This window comes from Heteronotia binoei, chromosome 21, assembly GCF_032191835.1.
Source record: "Heteronotia binoei isolate CCM8104 ecotype False Entrance Well chromosome 21, APGP_CSIRO_Hbin_v1, whole genome shotgun sequence".
In the NCBI taxonomy this organism is placed as follows: Eukaryota; Metazoa; Chordata; class Lepidosauria; order Squamata; family Gekkonidae; genus Heteronotia; species Heteronotia binoei.
Genome location: NC_083243.1, coordinates 114,073,308 through 114,095,558, shown reverse-complemented (window position 1 = coordinate 114,095,558; position 22,251 = coordinate 114,073,308). Strand labels below are relative to the sequence as shown.

The 22,251-nt window shown below is 44.4% G+C and overlaps 1 protein-coding gene across 1 annotated transcript in view; it reads left to right on the top strand.

Annotated features, from left to right (window-relative positions):
• Positions 1 to 21,216, top strand: part of PDHX (pyruvate dehydrogenase complex component X) — a 78,065-nt gene extending 56,849 nt beyond the window's left edge. Inside the window, exons 8-11 of the mRNA XM_060261207.1 lie at positions 1,424 to 1,482; positions 10,550 to 10,708; positions 14,045 to 14,109; positions 20,504 to 21,216. Of these exons, the coding sequence (XP_060117190.1) occupies positions 1,424 to 1,482; positions 10,550 to 10,708; positions 14,045 to 14,109; positions 20,504 to 20,768 (548 nt within the window). The 3' untranslated portion in view covers positions 20,769 to 21,216. The remainder of the gene's footprint in view (positions 1 to 1,423; positions 1,483 to 10,549; positions 10,709 to 14,044; positions 14,110 to 20,503) is intronic.
• The last annotated feature ends 1,035 nt before the right edge of the window (positions 21,217 to 22,251 follow it).

Genomic DNA, 22,251 nt, shown 5'->3' with positions numbered 1-22,251 from the left:
GGTCAGAAACATGCATGATTAGCTCTGCCTGTGTGCTGTCAACATTCATGCAGTTCAAGGCTCAGGGTCAAAGGAAAGAAGCACAATATCAGGCTGATGGTCAGGACTGAGAGTGAGCAGTCCAAAGTGCAAAGGCCAGAGGTGAAAAAATCAACCTAAAGCAGGCAGGGTAGAATTCCAAGAAGACAGGCTAGTTTAAGGAAGGGAAGCTGAGTTGGGCTCAGTCTGAGACAGGTTCTTGCTTAGGGCTGTGCGTTCGGTATATATTGAGCTGAATAAATGAAAAAAAATTGCCCTGCCCAAATAGAATTTGGCTTTTATTCAGGTATAGATTCAGTTGCCACTTCAGCGCAACTCTGCAAGTGAATTCAGCAAGCATTTAAACTTGAAATCCTTGCTGAATTGACTCATTCCGTTGCCATGATGCAACTCTGCAACTCAAGTCAGCAGGGATTTAAAGTTTAAATGCTTGTTGAGTGTACTCGCAGAATCACACCACAGCAACAGTGCAAGACAGTTCACTAGGAATTTAAAGTTTAAATCTGTTTTCTGTTATACCCTATGGTCCCTGTAGAATATGAGGAGCCAAATAAATTCAGGTTTCCCAAATATTTACATGTATACCATTTAAAAAATCTATATTGATTTTTGGGATTACTGATATTTTTGGGGTCCAATAGACCCAAATCAGAAAAAAACCAAGATTTTGTGCAGTCGTATTAAGTCTCACTTGCTGATAGGTTGTCCAGACAGAGTGGAAGGCAGCCAGCAACCTTATGGTTTATGGAGCCGGAGGCTTTATAAATGTTTCTTTGAGTCATGTGCTGTAACCTGGGATGCTCTGTTGTTTTATGCAGCTGCAGTAGCTAGCCCTGTGGTGTCAGTTGTAAAGGCTGGGCCTGGGTTGGTGACAATCTTAGTTCATGTCACTGTAGGGAGGCTAATGGTGATGATGAGATGAAATTTCATCTGTCATTGCGGGCAAATGGGACTTATCACCAGTACATCAGCTATTGCTAGAGATGAACTCCCTTCAGTTCACCTTGAATTCCAGCTGGGATAAATCATGAGAAAGCTTTCTGGTCTGAGCTCTTGGAGAGCTTCAGATTCTCTGTTACAAACAAGAAAAAGGGAATGTCTTGTCATAGCCGTCTCCACCCCCTCCCATCGCCTAAAATGGTTGATATGTAGAGCACCTTAAGTTCATATTCATGCTTCTATAGAAGTAATTTTATTGTAGGGATAAGTAATTTGTCTAATGTTTCTGACAGTACAATTCTGTAAGTGCTGTCAGAGCTGTCTGCTGTTTGGCTAATGATTTTTAAATGCTAGTTTATTAATAATAGAAATTAATCTATTATATGAAACCAATTTATATTATCTGAAACCACATATTATAACTTCTTTCTCCCCCCCCCTCCAGATAACATTCAAGTATCAGTAAATGACTTCATTATCAAAGCAACAGCATCTACCCTTAAAGTAAGTAGCTGTTAATAACATTGTAGATCATACTTTTTCATGACAAGTGATGTTGTGATAATTAAATTTTATCTGAAATGTAAAATAGGTGTTTTCATTTCTGTTCAGAGAACACAAAAGTGGTTTGTGCATTTTCTGTACTTCTAAAGTCATGGTATACTTGAAAGAAGATCCTTATCCGCTTGTTAGATATTTTCTGCTGCTTCTGATTTTGTACCATGTGCTGGTGAAGTTTTTACCCACATGCTACTCCCTCCTGGTTTTTAACACAAACATCACTACCAATTTTTCTGATAATCTTATTCGCAGCAATAGATTTAAGCACATAGATTACTTTTTAAGCAGCCTCTACACAGCAAATGTTTATGTGACTTTCCTGTGAGTACCTGATTGGCAGACTGGATAGTACAGGAGGGGATGTTGCTTCAGGTACCAAGGCTGCAAGCCATTTAGGGCTTTAAAGGTGTAAGAATCATAGAATCAGAGGTTTAGAAGGGGCTGTACAGGTCATCTAGAACAGTGGTCCCCAACCTTTTTTGGCACCAGGGACCAGTTTTGCCACTGCTGCCACCATGGCACACCCCCTCCCTTGCCTTCCCTAGTGCCATGCCATGCTCCGCCCGCCCCCCACCCGTGTGATCAGAGGAGCGGCGAGGCTTGGAGTAGACCCTACCCACTTCAACAGGCCCACACTGATTCTAAGTAGTTTGAAGAGCAGGCTGGAGGAGGAGTTTCACCCCTCCCTCACTTCTGGAAGTTAAGGGGGAAGAGAAACCTCCTTCAGCATGATCTTCAAATAACTTAGAATCAGCCCAGGCCCTGTTGAAGCGGGTGGAGCCAAGCCTCATCGCCCATCCACCCCCCAGCGTGATCAGAGGGGCCCAACAATGAGACTTGGGCTGCTTCGACAGGGCCCAGGCTGATTCTAAGTTATTTGAAGAGTGGGCTGAAGGAGGCTTTTCTCCCCCCCCAGTCGAAGTGGGTAGGGCCAACTTTGAGCCTCATTGCCCCTCTGATTGTGTGGGTGGTGGAGGGGGCGGAGCACGACACGGTGCTGGGGAAGGGAGGGTGTGGGCGGTGGCAGGGAGTCTCCCCTTGTCGGGCGGGGAGGTGATGGAGTGCGGTGCCGCATTGCAGCGCTACAAAGGGCAAGTGGGGAGTAGTGGCAGCCCTATTGCTAACTGGTCCACGGCCGGGGGGCTGGGGACCCCAGGTCTAGAATTCACACTTTGAATTGTGCCCAGAAACATGGGTAACCAGTGCATGTCCTATTCTGGATAGCTCAGGCTAGTCTGATCTCGTCACATTTCAGAAACTATGCAAAGTCTGCTATGGTTAGTTCTTGAATGGGAAACCTCCAAAAAGTACCTGGCTCATGATGCAGAGGCAGGCAATTGCAAACCACCTCTGAATGTCTCTTGCTTTGAAAACCCTATGGTGTCGCCATATATTGACTGTGACTTGGTGGCAAAAAAAAAAGTACAGCTTGGTGTAACCAACCCCTGATGGTAGTTTGGCTGCCATATTTTGGACCACCTGAAGTTTCTGGACTGTTTTGAAAGGCAGCCCCAGTAAATGCCAGCAAATTAGAATTGTAATTTTCTCTTGTTGCATAGTTTGCAGGTTTGAAATGTTTGACACATGTGTGCTCCATTTGTGGTATATAGGATCCATCTTATTGATAATACAGGTACTATATACATTCCTCTGGAATTCATTTTGTTAATATTGGGTTTATGTACTTTAATCCCCCCCCCCTTACTCGTATCCCATTCCCATGCCAGTTTTGAGGGGGTGTTTTTTTCCAGATAACGTCAGCATACAGCTGCAATGTACAGCTATAACTATGAAGCAGATACAACGAAGATAGGACTCCCTAATCGCTTCTGAATAGGCTGTATACGCTGTAGTTGTTTTATCTATGGAGGATTATGGTTTTTGGTGCATTAAATTTTAATACTTGATTGCATTTTTATAAACCTATTAACTGAGAGAGGGGCAGGCTAAGCATAGAGCAAAATGCTACAATTTTCTCTGCAGAAAAAGCTTTTGGTGTCTAAAATTGCTGAACAGTGAAGTATGTCACGGCTGGGGGCGGGTCAGGCAAAGTCCAGGGGCAGTCCGAGGTCTGTAGCCAGTAAGCAGGAGGGTCCGAGGTGCCAAATCCGAATCACTGTACAAGTATCGCAGGTCCGAGGTCCAGAAGCCGAGGTCAGGGAGTCCAGAAGTCACAAGCCAAAGTCAGGGAGTCCAGAAACCAAAGTCAAGCCGGAGTGGATTCCAGAACGTCAGGGAGATGACTAGTTGCCTCCACAAAGCCTCCTCCCAAAGCCTACAGCTATATAGCCCTCTGCTGGCTGTTGCCCATTTGGGCTAATTGCTGGCTTAGAGAGACAGCCAGGATCCTGTTGCAACTCAAGCATCCTTGCTCTTAGAAGGGCCAGAATCCTCTCAAAACTCAGGGCTCAGGGAGCGTCTTGCTTGTGAGCGTGCCGCCCTCCTCCGATCCCTGAGGTCCTGACGGAGGTGGTCACGCACACGCGCCACCCGAGAGGGCGAGGCAGGGGGGCTGGGATCTTCTCCAGCAGGAGGCAGGGGCACTGGTGCAGGTGGCAGGGGCGCAGTTTCTTCTGCAGGCTCATCTTCCTCTGCAGGATCCCCAGCACCCATGACAAAGTAAAAGATTTTTGGAAGTTTTTATCATAACATTATGAGTACCAATTTATTTTATTTGCAAATTCACAGATTTAAAAGTCCCATGGATGTGTATTTTTGTAACCCTGACATTTAGAGATCCCTGGAAGAGTTCACCGTTATGTTGCAGGAAATAAACAGAAACCTCTTCAGAATTAGCTATTCTTTGTGAGCTATAATACATATATAAATAGTTTTTAAAACCCAAAAGGCCTAACTTTAAAGGTATCTCTCAGGTTGTGTGGTTGTTTTCTATCTGTCTGTGTTACAAAAGAGCAACACTGCACCAAAATGTAGAAAGGTTTGCTTTCACTAGCCCATGATAGTCCTATACGGGACATCATAAATAGATCTCTTTCGGAGGGTCTTTTTCCAACCCCTCTGAAGGAGACAGTGGTCCGCCCCCTCCTGAAAAAGGCTACAACAGATCCGGCCGAATTGGCGCATTACCGGCCGGTCTCAAACTTGCCCTTTTTGGGCGAAGTTATAGAGAGGCAGTGGCGTTGCAGTTGCAGAGTTTTCTGGATGATGCTTCCACCTTAGATCCTTTCTAGTCCGGCTTCCGCCCGGGCCATGGGATGGAGACAGTGTTGGTCGCCCTCATGGGTGATCTCCGGCGACATCTGGATCGAGGCGGTGTGGCGGTATTGCTGTAGTTGGACCTATCGGCAGCGTTCGATATGGTCGATCACCGGCTGCTGACCCGCCGCCTCGCTAACGCAGAGATCCAGGGGTTAGCATTACCGTGGCTTTCATCTTTCCTTGAAGGTCGGGGACAAAGGGTGGCGATTGGGGGAGAGCTGTCCCGGAGGCACCTACTTAATTGTGGTGTGCCTCAGGGGGCGGTTCTCTCTCCGATGTTATTTAATATCTACATGCGCCCCCTTGCCCAGATTGCCCGGAGATATGGGCTGGGTTGTCACCAGTATGCTGATGACACCCAGCTCTATCTATTGATGGGCGGCCGAGCTGCCGACGTCCCTATAAATCTGGACCAGGCGTTGCAAGTCGTGGCTGATTGGATTAAGTTGAGTGGGCTGAAATTGAATCCAGTGAAGACAGAAGTCCTTTGTCTAGGTGGCAGTGGTCCGGAAGGAGGGATCTCCCTTCCAGCTTTTGACGGGGCGCCATTGGTACCGGTGCGCAAGGTCAAGAGCTTGGGAGTGCTACTGGAGTCTTCCCTGACAATGGAGGCCCAGATAGCAGCCACCGCCAAATCCTCCTTTTTCCACCTTAGGCGGGCGAGGCAGTTGGCCCCCTTCCTGGAACGGGGCGACCTGGCAACAGTGATCCATGCAACGGTCACCTCGAGGTTGGATTACTGTAATGCCCTCTACATGGGGCTGCCCCTGTACCGAACTCGGAAACTGCAGCTAGTGCAGAATGCAGCAGCCAGACTGCTAGTGGGACTACCTCGGTGGGAACATGTGCGGCCTAGGCTGCGGGAACTGCACTGGCTGCCAATTGTATACTGGGTCCATTACAAGGTGCTGGTTATCACCTTTAAAGCCCTATATGGCCAAGGACCTGCCTACCTTAGGGACCGCCTCTCCCCATATGTTCCCCAGAGATCACTGCTTTCCAGCTCACAAAATCTTCTGGAAATCCCAGGGCCTAAGGAGGCCAAATTAAAAACAACCAGGGAACAGGCCTTCTCTATAAAGGCACCCCAATGGTGGAATCAGCTACCGGAAGAGGTGCGGGCCCTACGGGATTTTAATCAGTTCCGTAGGGCTTGCAAAACCGCCCTCTTCCAACTAGCCTTTTAAGATGAACCAGAATTAATATCGAGCCATTTTGTACAAACAGAGATTGTAGCACAATTGTATGGTTTTTAGATTAATTTTAACATTAACTTATATATTGTATTTATTTATGTCACCTGTTTATTGATTGTATTTCTTTGTTTTATTGCTATATTATGATATTTATATCATGCTTTGTAAGCCGCCCTGAGCCTGCCTTGGCGGGGAGGGCAGGGTATAAATAAAAACTTATTATTATTATTATAGTGAAGCATATCTATTAGCTCAGACACCCTATAGCTGCTTCTGAACCAGAGAATAAACTGTAATAGTCTGTGCTGTAGGGATGCCACATGGAATGCTCTAGGCCTCTAGACAGTCTGTCCTAGTGGCCTTTTGAAGATAAACAACACACAAGATAAGATGGATCCTTGTGACATCTGAAGGATAATGCCCATAAGATAGGAATTGTCCCAAACTATCACTTAGAATCATTGAGTTGGAAGGGGCCTTCAGGGTCATCCAGTCCTACCCCCTGCACAATGCAAGAAATTCATAAATACCTTCCCCCTCACATAGAAACACCCAGTGACACCTGCTCCATGCCCAGAACATGACAAAAACCTCCAAGATCCCTGGCCAAACTAGCTTTAAGAAAAATTGCTGACTGACCCCAAAGCAGCGATCAGCATATCTTCATCGTGGTCTCTGTGCAGTCCCACATATGGGTTTTTCCGCAGGATCGAGCCCATCTCGGAGAATTCAAAGCAATCCTAAAGCGTTATTTTTGGCGCGCCTTTCCCCTCGTCCCGGGGAGGGGGCAGTGACTGCGCATGCCCAGACGAGGGGGAGGCGGCCAACCCACTCAGTTTTCTTCTTACCGCCGTCCGGAGGACAGAATACGAGCGCTCCCTTCACATAAATTGCCTGGAGTTGATGGCAGTCCACAGGGCTCTGCAGTCCTTTCTCCCCTCACTCCACAACAAGCATGTCCAAGTCGCTTCGGACAATGTTGCAACTGTCTTCTACATAAACCGACAGGGGGGCACTGCTTCCATCAGACTGTGCAAGAGAGCCTTGAGCCTATGGCACTGGAGCATTGCCCACGGCATTTTCCTATCTGCAGTGCATCTACCTGGAATCCAAAACACGCAGGCGGACACTCTGAGTCGACATCCCATCAACGATCACGAGTGGTCCATCAACCGCCGTTATCTCCTTCCCGTGTTTCGGGAGTTCGGTACGCCGGACGTAGATGCCTTTGCAACGCAAGACAACACTCAATGCCCGCGCTTCTTCACCCGCGGCCAGCCGTCTCCACTGTCAGCAGGGGACGCCTTCCTACAATCCTGGAACGGCCTAATGTTGTACATGTTTCCACCAATTCCTCTCATCACGAGAGTATTGCAGAAGATCATGACGGACAATGCCAATTGCATCTTAGTGACTCCGTGGTGGCCACGTCAACCGTGGTTTACCACTCTCCTTCTGCTGTCTCACGGACTCTTTCTCCGCCTCCCGCAGGCTCAGGACCTCCTCTCTCAGCAGAGGGGCAGGGTTCTTCATCACAACCCTACTCTCCTCCGTCTCACAGCATGGAGAATCAATTCCTAACTTTCACACCGGAGGTCTGTCATATCATCCTCAATGCTAGGAAACCAGCCACTAGAAAGGCCTATAACCTCAAGTGGAAGCATTTCTCTAAATATGCAGAATTACATTCCTTTCACCCTGAGTCGGCAAATATTAATCAGATTTTAACCTACACCCTGACGCTCTCCAAAGCTGGTCTCTCTCACTCCTCTCTGAAAGTGCACTTGGCAGCTATCTCGGCATTCCATCCTCGCATTGACGGCTCCACTGTATTCTCGCACTCCGCCACTAAGGCTTTCCTGAAGGGAATTTTCCACCTTCATCCTCCAATTCGCAAAATACAACCTGCTTGGAGCCTATCCTTGGTCCTCAGTCAGCTAATGAAGCCACCATTTGAGCCAATGGGTTCCATCTCCTTAAGCCTTTTGACATGGAAGACTGCCCTTCTAGTAGCCGTCACCACTGGCAAACGAGCAAGCGACATTTGCGCTTTCAGGTCAGACCCTCCGTACACTATTTTTCACCATGACAAGGTAGTGCTGCGCCCTGATCCTGCCTTTTTACCTAAGGTCGTATCGCCTTTCCACCTTGGGAAGCCTTCCGTCTTGCCTGCGTTCTTCCAGAATCCTACAGACACAGCCCAACGCACTCTGCATCACCTAGATGTACGCAGAGCTCTGGCCTTCTACATCGAAAGGACTAAACAGTTCCGACAGGACAATAGACTCTTTGTCTCTTATGCTACCCATAATCAGGGTACTAAAATTTCAACTCAAAGATTCTCCAAGTGGATTACCTCCACGATATCTTTATGCTATGAACTGGCTAAGCAGCCCGTACCTGAGCACTTGCGAGCTCACTCTACCAGAGCTGTCGCAACCTCTACAGCCTTCTGTAAGGGCGTTCCGATGGAGGACATTTGCGCTGCCGCGGTCTGGTCGTCCCCATCTACCTTCGCCTCGCACTACGCTCTTGACGTTCGTGCCCGGCGCGACACATCCTTTGGGCAGGCTGTGCTGAGATCAATCTTCGACTAAGTCATCTGCGGACTTGTGAGTACAAATTCATTTTGCTTATTCTACTCTAACTTGCAGATCTTTTTTACAGATCCAGCACCCGCCTCCTGCAAGGTAGCTTGCCAGTCACCCATATGTGGGACTGCACAGAGACCACGATGAAGATGGACAGGTTTCTTACCTGTAACTGATGATCTTCGAGTGGTCATCTGTGCAGTCACACATACCCACCCAGCCTTCCCCGCTGCTGGACTATCACATCATTTCACCTTGTACACCTACCCGGCGGCGGGAAGAAACTGAGTGGGTTGGCCGCCTCCCCCTCGTCTGGGCATGCGCAGTCGCTGCCCCCTCCCCGGGACGAGGGGAAAGGCGCGCCAAAAATAACGCTTTAGGATTGCTTTGAATTCTCCGAGATGGGCTCGATCCTGCGGTTAAACCCATATGTGTGACTGCACAGATGACCACTCGAAGATCATCAATTACAGGTAAAAAACCTGTCCTTCCCTGGACATATAAGAAAGGGCCACAAGAACTAAGCACTGATGCAACCCTTCCTGCCCTTCTTCCCGTGATCTGCCTAAGTTCACAGAATCAGCATTGCTGTCAAATGGCCATCTAGCTTCTGTTTAAAAAACTCCAAAGAAGGCGAGTCCACCACCTCCCAAGAAAGCCTGTTCCACTGAGAAACCAATCTGCCAGGAAGTTATTCTTAATGTTGAGCCAGAAACCCTTTTGATTTAATTTCAGCCCACTGGTTTTGGTCCTATGTTTTGGGACAACAGAAAACAACTCCGCACTGTCCTCTCTATGACAGCCCTTCAAGTGCTTGAAGAGGCTATCATATCACCTCTCAGTTGTCTTCTCTCCAGGCTAAACATACCCAGCTCTTTTCTCATAGGACTTGGTCTTCAGACCCTTCACCATCTTTGTGGCCGTCCTCTGGACACATTCCAACTTGTGACTTTCTAGAGAGACAGGAGTAGAACTACTGCTAAACAACTCCTCCAACTTGCATAGCCAGCCTAGAAGAATCTGATGTTGAGCCTTCCCAAATGCTGATACTGGAGGGCTTAAGTGGCTTAAAAGGGCTTAAGTGGACAAAAAACCATGGGGAATAGGAAGTGGCAATGAGGAAGGGAAACCTACCGGTAATTAAATTGGTCTCCCCTTCCTGTTCTGTTAACCTGCTGATGATGATAAAAGAATTTCTAAAGCACGTATGTGTACTTTTTATTCAGAAATTTCAAAGTATCATATTTCAGATTTCTTTGCAAGAAAAAAGTATAAATTTATTTTCAGAATGTTTTGCATTGTTCTTGGTTACAGTAGCTATTAGTATTTAAGGTAGCTACCAAAAACAAAGTAGTATTGCATTTTGCAAGTTGCTATTTAACATTATTGCCTTAAGCCTTATCACAGCTATGTGTTTGAGACATATTCATTCTAATTATAAAATGTCAAATTTGAAATTAACAAGTTTCACATTTGTTTTTAAAATAGCTCTTCTAATCAGTTACTTTTGACACAGATATGTTGTGGGGTTCCTGCCCTTTTTAATATTCAGTAGTATTTTTCTTCTCTAATCAAAGTGCGGACAGAAAATCCTTATGGTTGGGGTAGACTGTTAAAATTCTTGTTTCCCAGGTGTCCAAAGGTGAGAGTTGATATCTGAAGGAATATCCCATTGTGTTACTAACTTATCAACAGCTCAGCAACTATATTGGTTTATCGCTGCTTCTGACTGTGCCCAGCTATACAGTTTCCATGTTTACAAGGTGCATTCATGCTTTGTGACTAAGGCATGCTTGGATATTAGCTATTAAGTGAAATCTTTTCAAAGATGGTATGACAGATCTTTTGTCATTGTTATTGACCTTGTGTTAGTAAATCTAAAACCTGTGCATAGATGTAAATACCTATGTCTCCATAAATTCTAAAAGGTTTTCCTTATATTTAGTAATTAGTTGCATCATTATTCATCTAACAGCTGTGTCTCACTGTGTTTCCTTCTTCCAGCAAATGCCAGATGTGAATGTGATCTGGGATGGAGAGGGCCCCCAGCAGCTGCAATCTATAGACATCTCAATTACTGTGGCAACAGACCAAGGTTTCATTACACCAATTATAAAAGATGCTGCAACCAAGGGAGTTCAGGAAATTGCTGCTTCTTCGAAGGTTGGTACTTGGTAATCTTTACTTGGTAATCTTTAGGAGTAGAATAGAAAGCACATTGATTTGCAACAAAGTATATGATGTGCCTAAAAAAAATCCTTCAGCATGCTTTCAAGCTGTGCTCCTCTGGATAAGAAACATCTGTGATAATGTCCCATTCCACAGGAATTACTGTATCTTATTTTGTTTCCTGGAAAACATTCATGGATTTTAATTGAGATTAAAGCCAACAAATACATTTAGTTTCTGCCCTACATTTATTGAAAGTTCCTAAAAGAGAGATTAATTTTGAGTGCCATTTTCAGCAAAACCACAAAGAGGGTAATACGAATTCTCAATGGAAAAAAATACCCCCCTTCCAACAAGTACTGGGTTTTCTCACTATTCCTTTGAATGTTTTGTTTACTGCCTTTTAAAAGCATCTTAGTCATTGAAGGCACTGCAGAATATATGACATGCCAGAGTCCTGCCCAGATGATTAGTCTTAGCTGCGAAAACCAGTTATTTGCTTTTTCATAGATTCATCCATATAGGATAATTTGAGATTGTGACAGTATAGTAATTGACAAGTTGTTTTTAAATTGTTTAATGGCCTGTTATTAAATTTTTCACATGGAGCAGAATTGCCTTTAGTGAAATGTTTATGCTTATTATTTTATTTAGCTGCCACAAAGGATTAATTTTCAGCCATTAGATCAGGTATGACTGGACAAAACAATCCAGTTTAATATTTTGATCTCTTAAACAGCACACATACATATTTCTTTAAAGGGGAGTACCTTCCTGGTTCTAGATTTACTGCCTGGGGTCCCTTACTCCTCTTTATTTCAATCACCACCGACCTTCTCCTTGGTGGCTGATCTGGGTGTTCCTGCCTTGTTCCAGAGTTACTACTCTGTGTCCCTTACTTCTCTTCATTTCAAACAGCACCCCACTTCTCATTGTGGGGGGGAGGAGAGACCTGCCTTGTTCTAGAGTTACTGCTTGGGGTTTCTTCCCTTGACTCTTCTCCATTTCAAACACCACTCTCCTTCTCTTGCAGGGGGGGGGGCTGCCTTGTTTCAGAGTTACTGCTTGGAGTGCCTTACTCCTTTCCATTTCAAACACCACCTCTCTTCTTCTTGGGGGCTGATCTGTCTGTCCTTGCCATTACTCCTTGGGGTCCGTCACTCCTCTCCATTACAGACACCACCCCACTTCTCATTGGGCACTATTGGGTTGTGTGGCTGCATGATCTGCTGTTCAGGGCCATGAGAGGATGTGGCAGGGGTCATGCTTGTTCACCAATACTCAGTGGTCATGGGCCATGAGCACAGCCTCCCCTCCCAGCAGCATTCTTTCATAGCACATCATCAGGTCTCTTGGCACCCAGCTCCCCTGCTCCATCCACATGGCTTGTTTCAACTGCTGCCTGAGAGTTTTCTACATTGCCACCTGTCATGGGTACTGGGGACCCTGCAGAAGAAGCTGAGCCTGCAGAAGAAACTGTGCCCCTGCCACCTGCACCAGTGCCCCTGCCTCCTGCTGGAGAAGATCCAAGCCCCCCTGCCTCGCCCTCTCGGGTGGCTCGTGTGCGTGACCGCCCTCGTCAGGACCTCAGGGATCGGAGGAGGGCGGCACGCTCACGAGCAAGACACTCCCTGAGTTTTGAAAGGATTCTGGCCCTTCTAGGAGTGAGGATGCTTGAGTCTCAGCAGGATCCTGGCTGCCTCTCTGAGCCAGCAATTAGCCCAAATGGGCAACAGACAGCAGAGGGCTATATATAGCTGTGGGCTTTGGGAGGAGGCTTTGTGGAAGCAACTAGTCACTTACCTGACGTTCTAGCATCCACTTCGGCTTTTGACTTTGGCTTCTGGACCCCCTGACTTTGGCTTTGACTTCTGGACCCCCTGACTTCGGCTTCTGAACCTCTGACCTGCGATACCTGGACTGTGAATCGGTTTTAGCGCCTTGGACCCTCTTTGCTCACCAGCTACAGACCTTGGACTGCCCCTGGACTTTGCCTGACCCGGCCCCAGCCCGTAACAGATTGCTTCCACCACTACAAACATCCATTCCACAGGATGGATGGTGAAGCAAGTGGAACCGCAGGACTACTGGCTGCCCTCCAAGCCCAGGTGCAGCAGCTGACACAGGCAGTAGTGCACTTGCAGCAACAACCTGCGGCCAGTGCTCCAGCCAAGTGCCCAGTTCCCCCACCTGACAGATTTGGGGGTGCCGTGGAAGAATTTCCTGCTTTCCTAGCGCAATGTCGGCTGTACTTCGAACTAAGAGCACGGGACTTCCCCAATGACAAAACAAAGGTGTGTTTTATTATTAGTCTGTTAAAGGAGCAGGCGGCCAAGTGGGCCACACCCCTACTGGTTGAGTCCTCTCCCCTACTGATTGATTACCAGGGGGTTGAGGCCCACCTGTCTGCTGCCTTCTCAAACCCAGTCCAAGCAGCCACAGCCAACCGGAAAATCAGGGCCCTAAAACAAGGCAAATCCTCGGTGGCTCAGTATGTCACCGAATTCAAGCTCCTGGCCCAAGACTTGGCGTGGAATGAGGCTGCCCAGATGGACGAGTTTACTGAGGGGTTGGCAGAGGAAGTCCTGGACGAACTGGCCAGGGTGGAGCAGCCACCCATGCTCCAAGAACTTATCACCCTCTGCCTCCGCATTGTGACTTTTATAACTTTTCAGTTCCAATAAAGCTGAATCTACTGGTTATTCATAGTGGTTTTGATCAAGTATTTGTTGTTTCATTTTAATATTTACCAATAGGGTTTTTTAAAAATATATTATTTTTCACTGATACTGAGCATGTCTCTGAAAAGGAAGGTGATCTCTAAGCACTGTTTTCTAAAAAATCAAGACCATAGATGAGGGCATGCTTGATATTGGATAGATCTGTTCCATACATCCTCCAGAACAGAGCAGTGTGCACAGAGGAAACATTTTCAAAGTATTTGTCTTTTGGAGTCTTCTTGTTTGCATGGCTAGCTGTTGAATACAAAACAAGCTGTCCATAAGGCAAAATGTTGACTAAGGCAATTACAGTATACAGTGAGATTTTGAGTGCCAAGCTAACAGAGAAATCACTATGGAAGACCCAGAGTGATCAAACCTCCAGTGTGGGAATAGAAGCCTATTCCCAGAAGATACAACTTGCAGTTCTGCTGTCACAAATTGTAACAGCTGGCAGAATCACTTGATTTCTAATCATTTAGGAAAACAGCTGTCTGACAGAAATACTTATATGAGCCAAATATGTTTCAAAGAATCTTAATTTTACTAATCCATTTTCTTTCATGTTGCTGAATGTTACGTCCATTAATACACTTTGGGCTTTATTTAGGCTCTAGCAAAGAAAGCAAGAGATGGGAAATTGCTACCAGAAGAATACCAAGGAGGATCTTTCAGGTATTTTAACTCCTTATTGTATGTATTACCACATCCCACACAATTGCTGTGTGAAATGAGCTTGTGTAATTAAATATGTGTGCTGGAGTCTCAAACCCATTTGTTATGAGGGCCAGATCTGATATATATGGGTCAGGCCAGGCCATGTGTGTCATAAAATGTAATGCCAGGTAGCAGAGATCTAAACTTTATAAAAAACACACAATTAAATATATATTTTAACGTAAAATAAAACATACTTGAAACATTAACACTCTTGCAGTATTTCGTTTACACTTCTTGGTAACTGACACCTCTTGCTCTGAATTATTGTATCAAAATCTGGAGACAATGTCTGTGCTGTAGCAGTCTTGAGCACCTTGCTCAGGTGTGTATCTGTAAGCTGTGAATGTACTTTTGATTTACTGACATTCATTACAGAAAAGTGCTATTCACAGACATATGTTCTCCCAAACATAGACTGAATTTTCAAAGCAGAAGACTTAGGTTAGGGGTAATTAGGACCCAGAAACTGGTGTAAAATTTGCTAATGCCAGCTTCAGAAAGCTTACCTTTCAGTACACCATCAACTGCAGAGCAGTTATTTCCATCTGAAGCTCCTCTGGAACCTCATCCACACAAAATGGATTATGGAAAATTCCAAAATCTTTTGTTAGGTTTCAGTAGTCAGAAAATCTTTCTTAAATTTCATTTCTGAGTTTGGAAATTTTTCTTCTGTACTTCTCTGTCAGTATATGATCACTGGACAGAGATTTCATGGTGGGAAAGTGCTCCAAATTATCTTCTTGAAGTTGCTTTCCCCAAAGCTGAAGCTTCATCTCAAAGGCACAAATGCTGCCATAATATTCTGTCACAACTTTGTTTTGATCCTGTATTTTTGTGTTGAGACAGTTCAGGTGTTCTGTAATATGAACCATAAAAGCAAGATCTTGAAACCATTAATTGAATTTTGTTTCAGGGACAGTCTTCTCTTTTTTCGCCATAAATACCTGTATTTCACTTTGTAGTTCATAGAAACATTTCAGTAGAGCTCCACGACTTAACCATTGCACTTCAGTGTGATATGGTGCCCCATATCTGAACAAGCTTTCTTCCAGAAGACTGTTAAATTGTCAATAGCTGAGGCCTCTGATTCAAATAAAATTAACAGTTGTTATGACATTATCCATTTTCAGTATTTTTCTGCAGTTTTTTGGTGCAAAATGCAGTGGAAATTGAAAAACTGATGTTGTGGGTTTGCAGCTACCACTTTTTCTTTGAGTTTTACAGCAACTCCACCTGTGGTGTACCATCTGTGGCCAGACTCACCACTTTTGTCCAGTCAGCACTTATTTTATATAGAACTGCTACCAAGTTCTTGAAGATGTCATCGCCTGTGGTTATGTCTTTAATAGGAATGATTTCTGCAAATTCTTCAATGACATGCATCTCTTGATCAACTCTGTGAATAAAGATTGCAAGCTATGCTACATCAGTAACATCTGTGCTTTCATCTATTGCAACTGAAAATGCAATAAAGGACTCAGCTTTTTCTGTCAGTTACCTGTGAATATTCTCAGATGGATCACAAATTCTCTCTGCAACCATGTTTTCTTGAGAGTCATAGATTTGCAAAAGCCTGCTCCTGATCTGGACAGACTAATTCTGCAGCCACGAGCACACACTTTTTAATAAACTCCCCTTCTGAAAACGGTTTTTATGACACTGCTAGTTTGTGTGTGATTATATAGTTTGCCTTGACTGCAGCTTCAGTCACTTGATGTGACTTTTTGAAAAGCCAGTAAACGGGCTGAACTGCTCTGTGAATTTAAAAAAAAAAAGTCTAGTGACACTCGTGATGCAACAATTTAAGAGGAAAACAGAGAAACACTGGAACCAAGAAAAAACATTTCAGTCTCTGCCACAGAGATAACAAAGTGAAATACACAACAAAAACAGCAAACAAACCCAGACACACACAGACATACGCTCACCTTTCATGCTCCTCATTCCCAGTTGTCCACTCACTTCTGCTCTAACTGACCTTTCAGGCTTATGCTGCTCTTCCCTTGTGCAGTTCCAAATAGTGAGAGAGTAGAATTTGTTTGGGAACAGGAAGTGGCTTTTGGCCCCATCTACTTCATTCATTGGGGGAGGGGGAGAGAAGACAGCCCCAAAGTACATGCTCTCCTCAGAAGCTGAAAGCGTGGTTCCTTCCACTCCCTTTCACCACTTGTTTGCAAACCGGATTAAAACCCTGGCAAGGTGGTTCTGGTCCATGGGCTGTATGTTTGACACCCCTGCTCTCAAGCAAGTAGACCAGTTGAACTTGATTATCTTAAATTTCTTATAATCGTCGACTGCATGCAGGTTTATCTACCAGTGGAGGTTCCTGTGATCTTTTCTGCTGTGGAATGAGTTTGGTTTTTTCTGACTTTATTCCTCAAATGAAAAGCAAACTTCCTCTGTATTAAGATTAAAAGATGTAATGCAATTTCTGAGGTTCTTGGCTAAGCACTTTCAGAAGAATTAGGTAATCTTACGTAGCCCACATCTGAGAGATTCAGAGGTGTTTTGAGTGTGGCTATCTTTTAAAAATCCAGTTGTAGGAAACACAAGTGATTCTATGGAAACCATTTAAGTTGTCTCCTTTGATTCTAAGATGTAAGCAGTTCTGAGTTCAGAGCTGACTTTCCTAAAGAACTAAGTGTTTTAAACTAGTGGTTTGTTTGTTCTTCACATTGCAAGATTTATTTCTGGGCAAGCATCCAGTGATTCACAGTTATCTTTCCAAGGATAATAAGAACTTTGCTGAAATGGCAAAAATTATTGGGCCTGTTTTGTTCAATCATTAACATTCAGAATCTGAAACATCTATGTGTATCAGAAGGCTGTTGCTCTTGCATGTGTGTAAGGAGTTAGTTTCTTCTAATTCCTCTTACCACTGGACTGTGTTCCTAGTTATGTTATGCAAGTGACAATGAAAAAATATGAATGGTTTGGGAATGGTAGGAGTGGCTGTAGTTTGGAGCATACGCTACACATTCCAATATCATGTTATAGACATACCCCTTTTTTCTTTTCTGTGGAATGTTGGGTAATTGTTTTGGAAAATTTTATTTTGTGCTTGGTGTTTATGTCTGTTATTTCCCGTCACTCTCGCTTGTATGGTTTCTCTTCATTCCCTCCTGCATGCTTGTTTATATTGAGTTTATAGATGTGAGAGCAGAATGATATGGCCTCATGGCATGCATCCTGATATATCCACCCAGTTGTCCTGAAATAAATTCCATGTGCCTATGCTGTGATGGTCTGCTGGGCTAGTATCCTTATATGCGCCAGTAGTATCCTTATATGCTTGGTTACTGGTAGAAGGACTTGTCCCCAGCTGTGCATTGGAAATAGTATTAATTAATTAATTAATTAATTGTGGTTATTTATTTATTTATTTGATTTGTGAATCACCCAATCCCTGCTGCTGCACTGGAAGCCAGAAGCTCACACAGCACCGGATGGATGTGTGCCATCCAGGGGCCCCTCATGAGAATCCGTGCAGCTATATTCTGGAACTTCTGGTCAGGTGCAAGGGTAGGCCTGTGTAGAGCAAATTACAGTAATCTATCCCAGAGGTGACCATTGTGTGGATTACTGTGACTCGGTCAGGGCAAGACAGGAGCCAGTTACCTGACCTGGTGCAGTTGGAAGAATGCCAGCTTGGCAGCCTTTGTGACTTGCACCTTCATAGATAGGGTGGCATCCAGAGTCATGTCCAGACTCCTGATGGTTGTACATTTTAATCATATGTGTTTTTTCTGTGTGCACTGCTGTTCCAACAACAAAAAGCTGGGGAAGTGGAACTCACTAGCCTTGTCTCTCCCAACCGCACCTTCCCCCCCCCCCCCCCCCAGCCAACTCTGGCCTTGCTCCATGCATCTGAGTGACATACATTTCTAAGTAGAATGCAGTTTTGGGTTACAAGCAACAGCACACTGCAGTAACTAGCTGCAAGATAAGCAGTATCCCCAACTACTGGCCATATAAAGAAAAACTGGATCCTTCTCCAGTTAGCCTGTGTATTGTTCACCAATAAGTTAAGATTCATAGTTATGGGAACCTAACATCTCTGGCATTATGTATTAGTTTTATCTGTGCAGGAGTGTAGTTTCTTGAACTCAGGACTTATTGTGGATAAATGGTTACTATAACAAGGTTCTAATGTGCACTTTTGGTTAATACCTATGTAAGATACTTGACTTACCGGTAATTGGAATACAGAATGCCTAGAAAGGCATGAAATATTTTTTTTCACTTTGCTAGGCATCTCTGGTGTTTGCTGCTGTGGTAAAGTATTTTGCACCACCCTGGCTATTTGCTTTTTACCACATTGAATCTATTTTCTGAATCTGTTTTGTCCTTGGCTGATTAGGCCCTGGTTATGCAAAAACCTCTATGTAGCAATAAACATAGGAACTATGTTCAGAATTCTCAGAATGCAAATATGGCACATAAAAGCCCTAACTGTATCCCAGTTTCTTAAATCTTATATATTTTTATGAGTTTATAAAGATGAATGGGTTTAAAAGGCCGGTTAGGAATGGATCAGTAATGAATTGTTTCCTCTGTGTAGCAATAAACATAGGAACTAACATAGGAATAAACATAGGAACTAAGATGCCAGCAGTATCCCAGCATCTTAAATCTTATATATTCTTAGGAGTTTATTAAGATGAATGGGTTAAAAGGCAGGTTAAGAATGGCTTGTTAATGCGGAGATTTCCTCTGTAGCAATGACATTCCTTAATTTATGGAACATCTTATGGAATACAATTTCTTTTCTTGTCTGTCTTCAGTGTGAGTGGTCACAGCATATCCAGAACAGTCGGGCCTTTTATGCTGATCAGTTGTCTGGCAACAAATGCCATGTAATATTTAGTACTCAACTACTGTGGTATGTTATTTGGAACTGCCACTGCCATTTTAGCCAATGGTGGGTTGAGGAAAAGGAGATGTGTACCATAAGGGTTCTAAAGATGGAGGGGACATGACAAGGTGGGGGGGAGCCTAAAAGAATGTTGCTATTGGAGATTGGCTGGATGTCTGTTTTATTTTTAGTAGACTCCAGCCTTCTTAGTTTGGCTATAGGAAAGCAAAAAACATGCTGAGGTTGTTATCAAAAGTTAGATTTCTAAAAATTGCCATCAATTATATAGTTTTTGTTGTCCTCGTTTCTGACTATCTTATAATTTTTGTTTTGCTGTCTATTTTGTTTTAGGGCTGTCTTTGTCCTGTAGTTTTAAGTTATTTTTAGCTAGTATAATTGGTTTGGGGAGTAAATTAAAATTTTATTACTGGTCACATTTATTGGGTTTCATTGTAGTGAACTGCCTTGAGTGGTGGTTGTAGAGAGAGGCATATACATTTTAAATAAATCAATTCCATCTGACTGTTTTAATATAAATGAGGAATAGTAAGGACTAGGGATGGGCACAGACCAGGAAAATGGAGGTTTGTATTCATGGGGCTTCATGAACTGTGAACTTTCGCAAACCAGTTTGTGGGTTCATGAGGTTCATGGTGCTGTAGAATGGCCCCCTGTGGACTAGAAACACCAAACTCACAGCGAGTCTCCAGCTGACTTTCCTCTACCTGCCCTCCAAGTTTGGTGAGGAGTGGATTTAGGGGGGCTGAGATCTTGGGGTCCAATGTGCAAAAGGGGGAAGTCTGTAAAACACCCACACACACCATGTGCTAGAGGGTTTTTGTCATCTTCTGGGCATGGAGCAGGTGTTACTGGGTGTGGGGGGGAGGTATTTGTGAGTTCCTGCATTGTGCAGAGGGCTGGACTAGATAACCATGGAGTCCCTTCCCAAATCTATTATTATAGAGGCATCAAACTTGCAATGGACCTCCCTTGGATGCTCCTCTATGTACCCTTCAAGTTGTGCGCAGATTGGCTTGGGGGGGAAGGAGGCAGTTTAATGGTTGCAGACCCACCAGGCTGCTAGGTTTAAATGACTGGCAGCCATTTCAGGGGCTGGTTTTGCTTCCACCTGCTTCCTGGAGAAGCGAAACTGACCAGTTTAATGGTTGCTGGCAGTTAATTCATTGGTGCTGACCTGTCTCGCTTTTCAAACTGCTTCATGAACTTGGGGCCTGGTTCATGACAAATTTTGATTCATGGTTCGGTTTGAGCCCATCCCTAGCAAGGACTTCTTTTGTATGCCATTTTCAGTTATTTTAAATCTTTATTGGATCACAAAATGTTAAGCAAAAATTGCAAATATTTATTGTATTACATTTTTGTTAGTAATTCCTACATTTGAATTCATCAATGGCTGTTTCCTAGATTTGTTTCCCTTGTGACTTCTGTGTTTATACTTACCTTTTGGTGTCTTTTCTCGCCCCGCCCCCCCAGCATTTCAGATCTTAGCATGTTCGGCATAAGCAGCTTCATTGGTTTTATAAGCCCTCCTCAAGCTTGTTTCTTAGCCATGGGACGAATTCGAATGGAACTTGGGATTGTGGTGGATGAAGAAGGGAATGAGAGACTTCAGCAGCACCAACTCATGGCAGTGACTCTGTCAAGCGATGGGCGAATGGTGGACGATGAACTTGCTTCAAAATTTCTGGGAAGACTTAAAGCTAACTTGGAAAATCCAGTCCATCTTACTTTGTATTGAAAAAATGACATATTAGTGGTCTTCTTAGCAAAAATATGGAAACTGAGTAACAAAAGGAAACCAAGTACAAAAATAGGAAGATAAAAACTCAGCGTAAGATGAACAATTATTTATTTATTTGAATTAACTTGAAACAATTCTTTAAAAATCCAAGATTGTTTCCTTGGTTTTTGTATAGTGATATATTGTTAAACATACTTAATCAAACTTGCAAGAGTAATCGCACAGTGTGCTTTAATGCATAAGATGGTTGTTCAGTTACTTGAAGGTATATATGAAAAGTAATATCTAGTCTGTATTGTTGATGCAGTTGTTTCAGTTGAAAATAGTTCTGTTAGAAGATGAACTGTTTTATCAACTTTGCTAGAAAGTCCATATGAGTTTTCCATATGCTGTAGATGTATTGGATAACAGTAAACAGGAAATAAAAATTAGAATGCTTACTGAATTTGTGAGTGAATACAAATGGGGGAAATGTGCATATATGGTTTATAACAATTAATGCCTAGTGCTGTCTTTGAATTGCACATTAGTATTAAAAACAAAGAATTTAAGTACTTATTACACATGATGTAGCTCCTTGGTAATATTTATAATTCTGACATTTCGCTATAGATCTTGCTTGCAGTTCTCCAGTGGTCCCAGGAGTGGGCCAGTCCTCACTCTTGGGATCATAGCTCCTCCTCTTCGATAGCAGGGCTTAAACAAACTTGACCCGGAGGGGAGGTGCTTGATCCTTGGAACTCATTTTGTTTAGCCCTGCCATCGAAGCAGGACGTGCTATTAGAGCCCTTTTGAGGCTCCATGCCCGGAAAAAAAAGAAGTAAAGAAAACAAAGGAAGACTCACAGAGTGCCATCGCGCTACTCTTCAGGGGGGAGGAATTTCACCCCCGCAGTCTCTTCAGGCGTCGGAGGAGCCTCGGCTGCGAGGCACGAGCACGCCCGTTCCCCTTTTTACTTCCCGGCCCTCCGGACGTGCATTGAAGCCGTGGAACAAGCCGCTCCCTTGTTGCTAGCTGAAGGTACTCCGGCAGACCCCGGGGGCCTGGAGGGCAGCGACAAAGCAGGAGAGAGACTGGGAGAGGACTCGTGGCCCACATGTAGCCCTCCCAGAACGCCGAAGGCAGGACGCTCGACGCGATCAAGACCAACTGCGGTAGGGATCGCGCGAGGAGAACGGACTGCAGGACGGTGTGGGGAAAGAGGAGGTCTACTGACCTAGCCCTTACTCCCTTTATTACTAAAACACGAGGATGCCGAAGGCTACTGGGGCTACCTCACAGCAGTCGGGGCATCAGCGCATAGTCCCCCCCCCCCCTTCCTTTTCCTTCCCCTCCTTAGTAACCAGGAGGTATGGCTACAGCATTTAGCCTTATGTGAAAAAGGGAGAGGGAAAAAAGCATAAAGGCCAGTTACAGAACTGGCGGGGGGGGGGGTCTGAGGGGTTTTTTTGGCCGGAATGGAAGCCATTTTGGGTGTAAA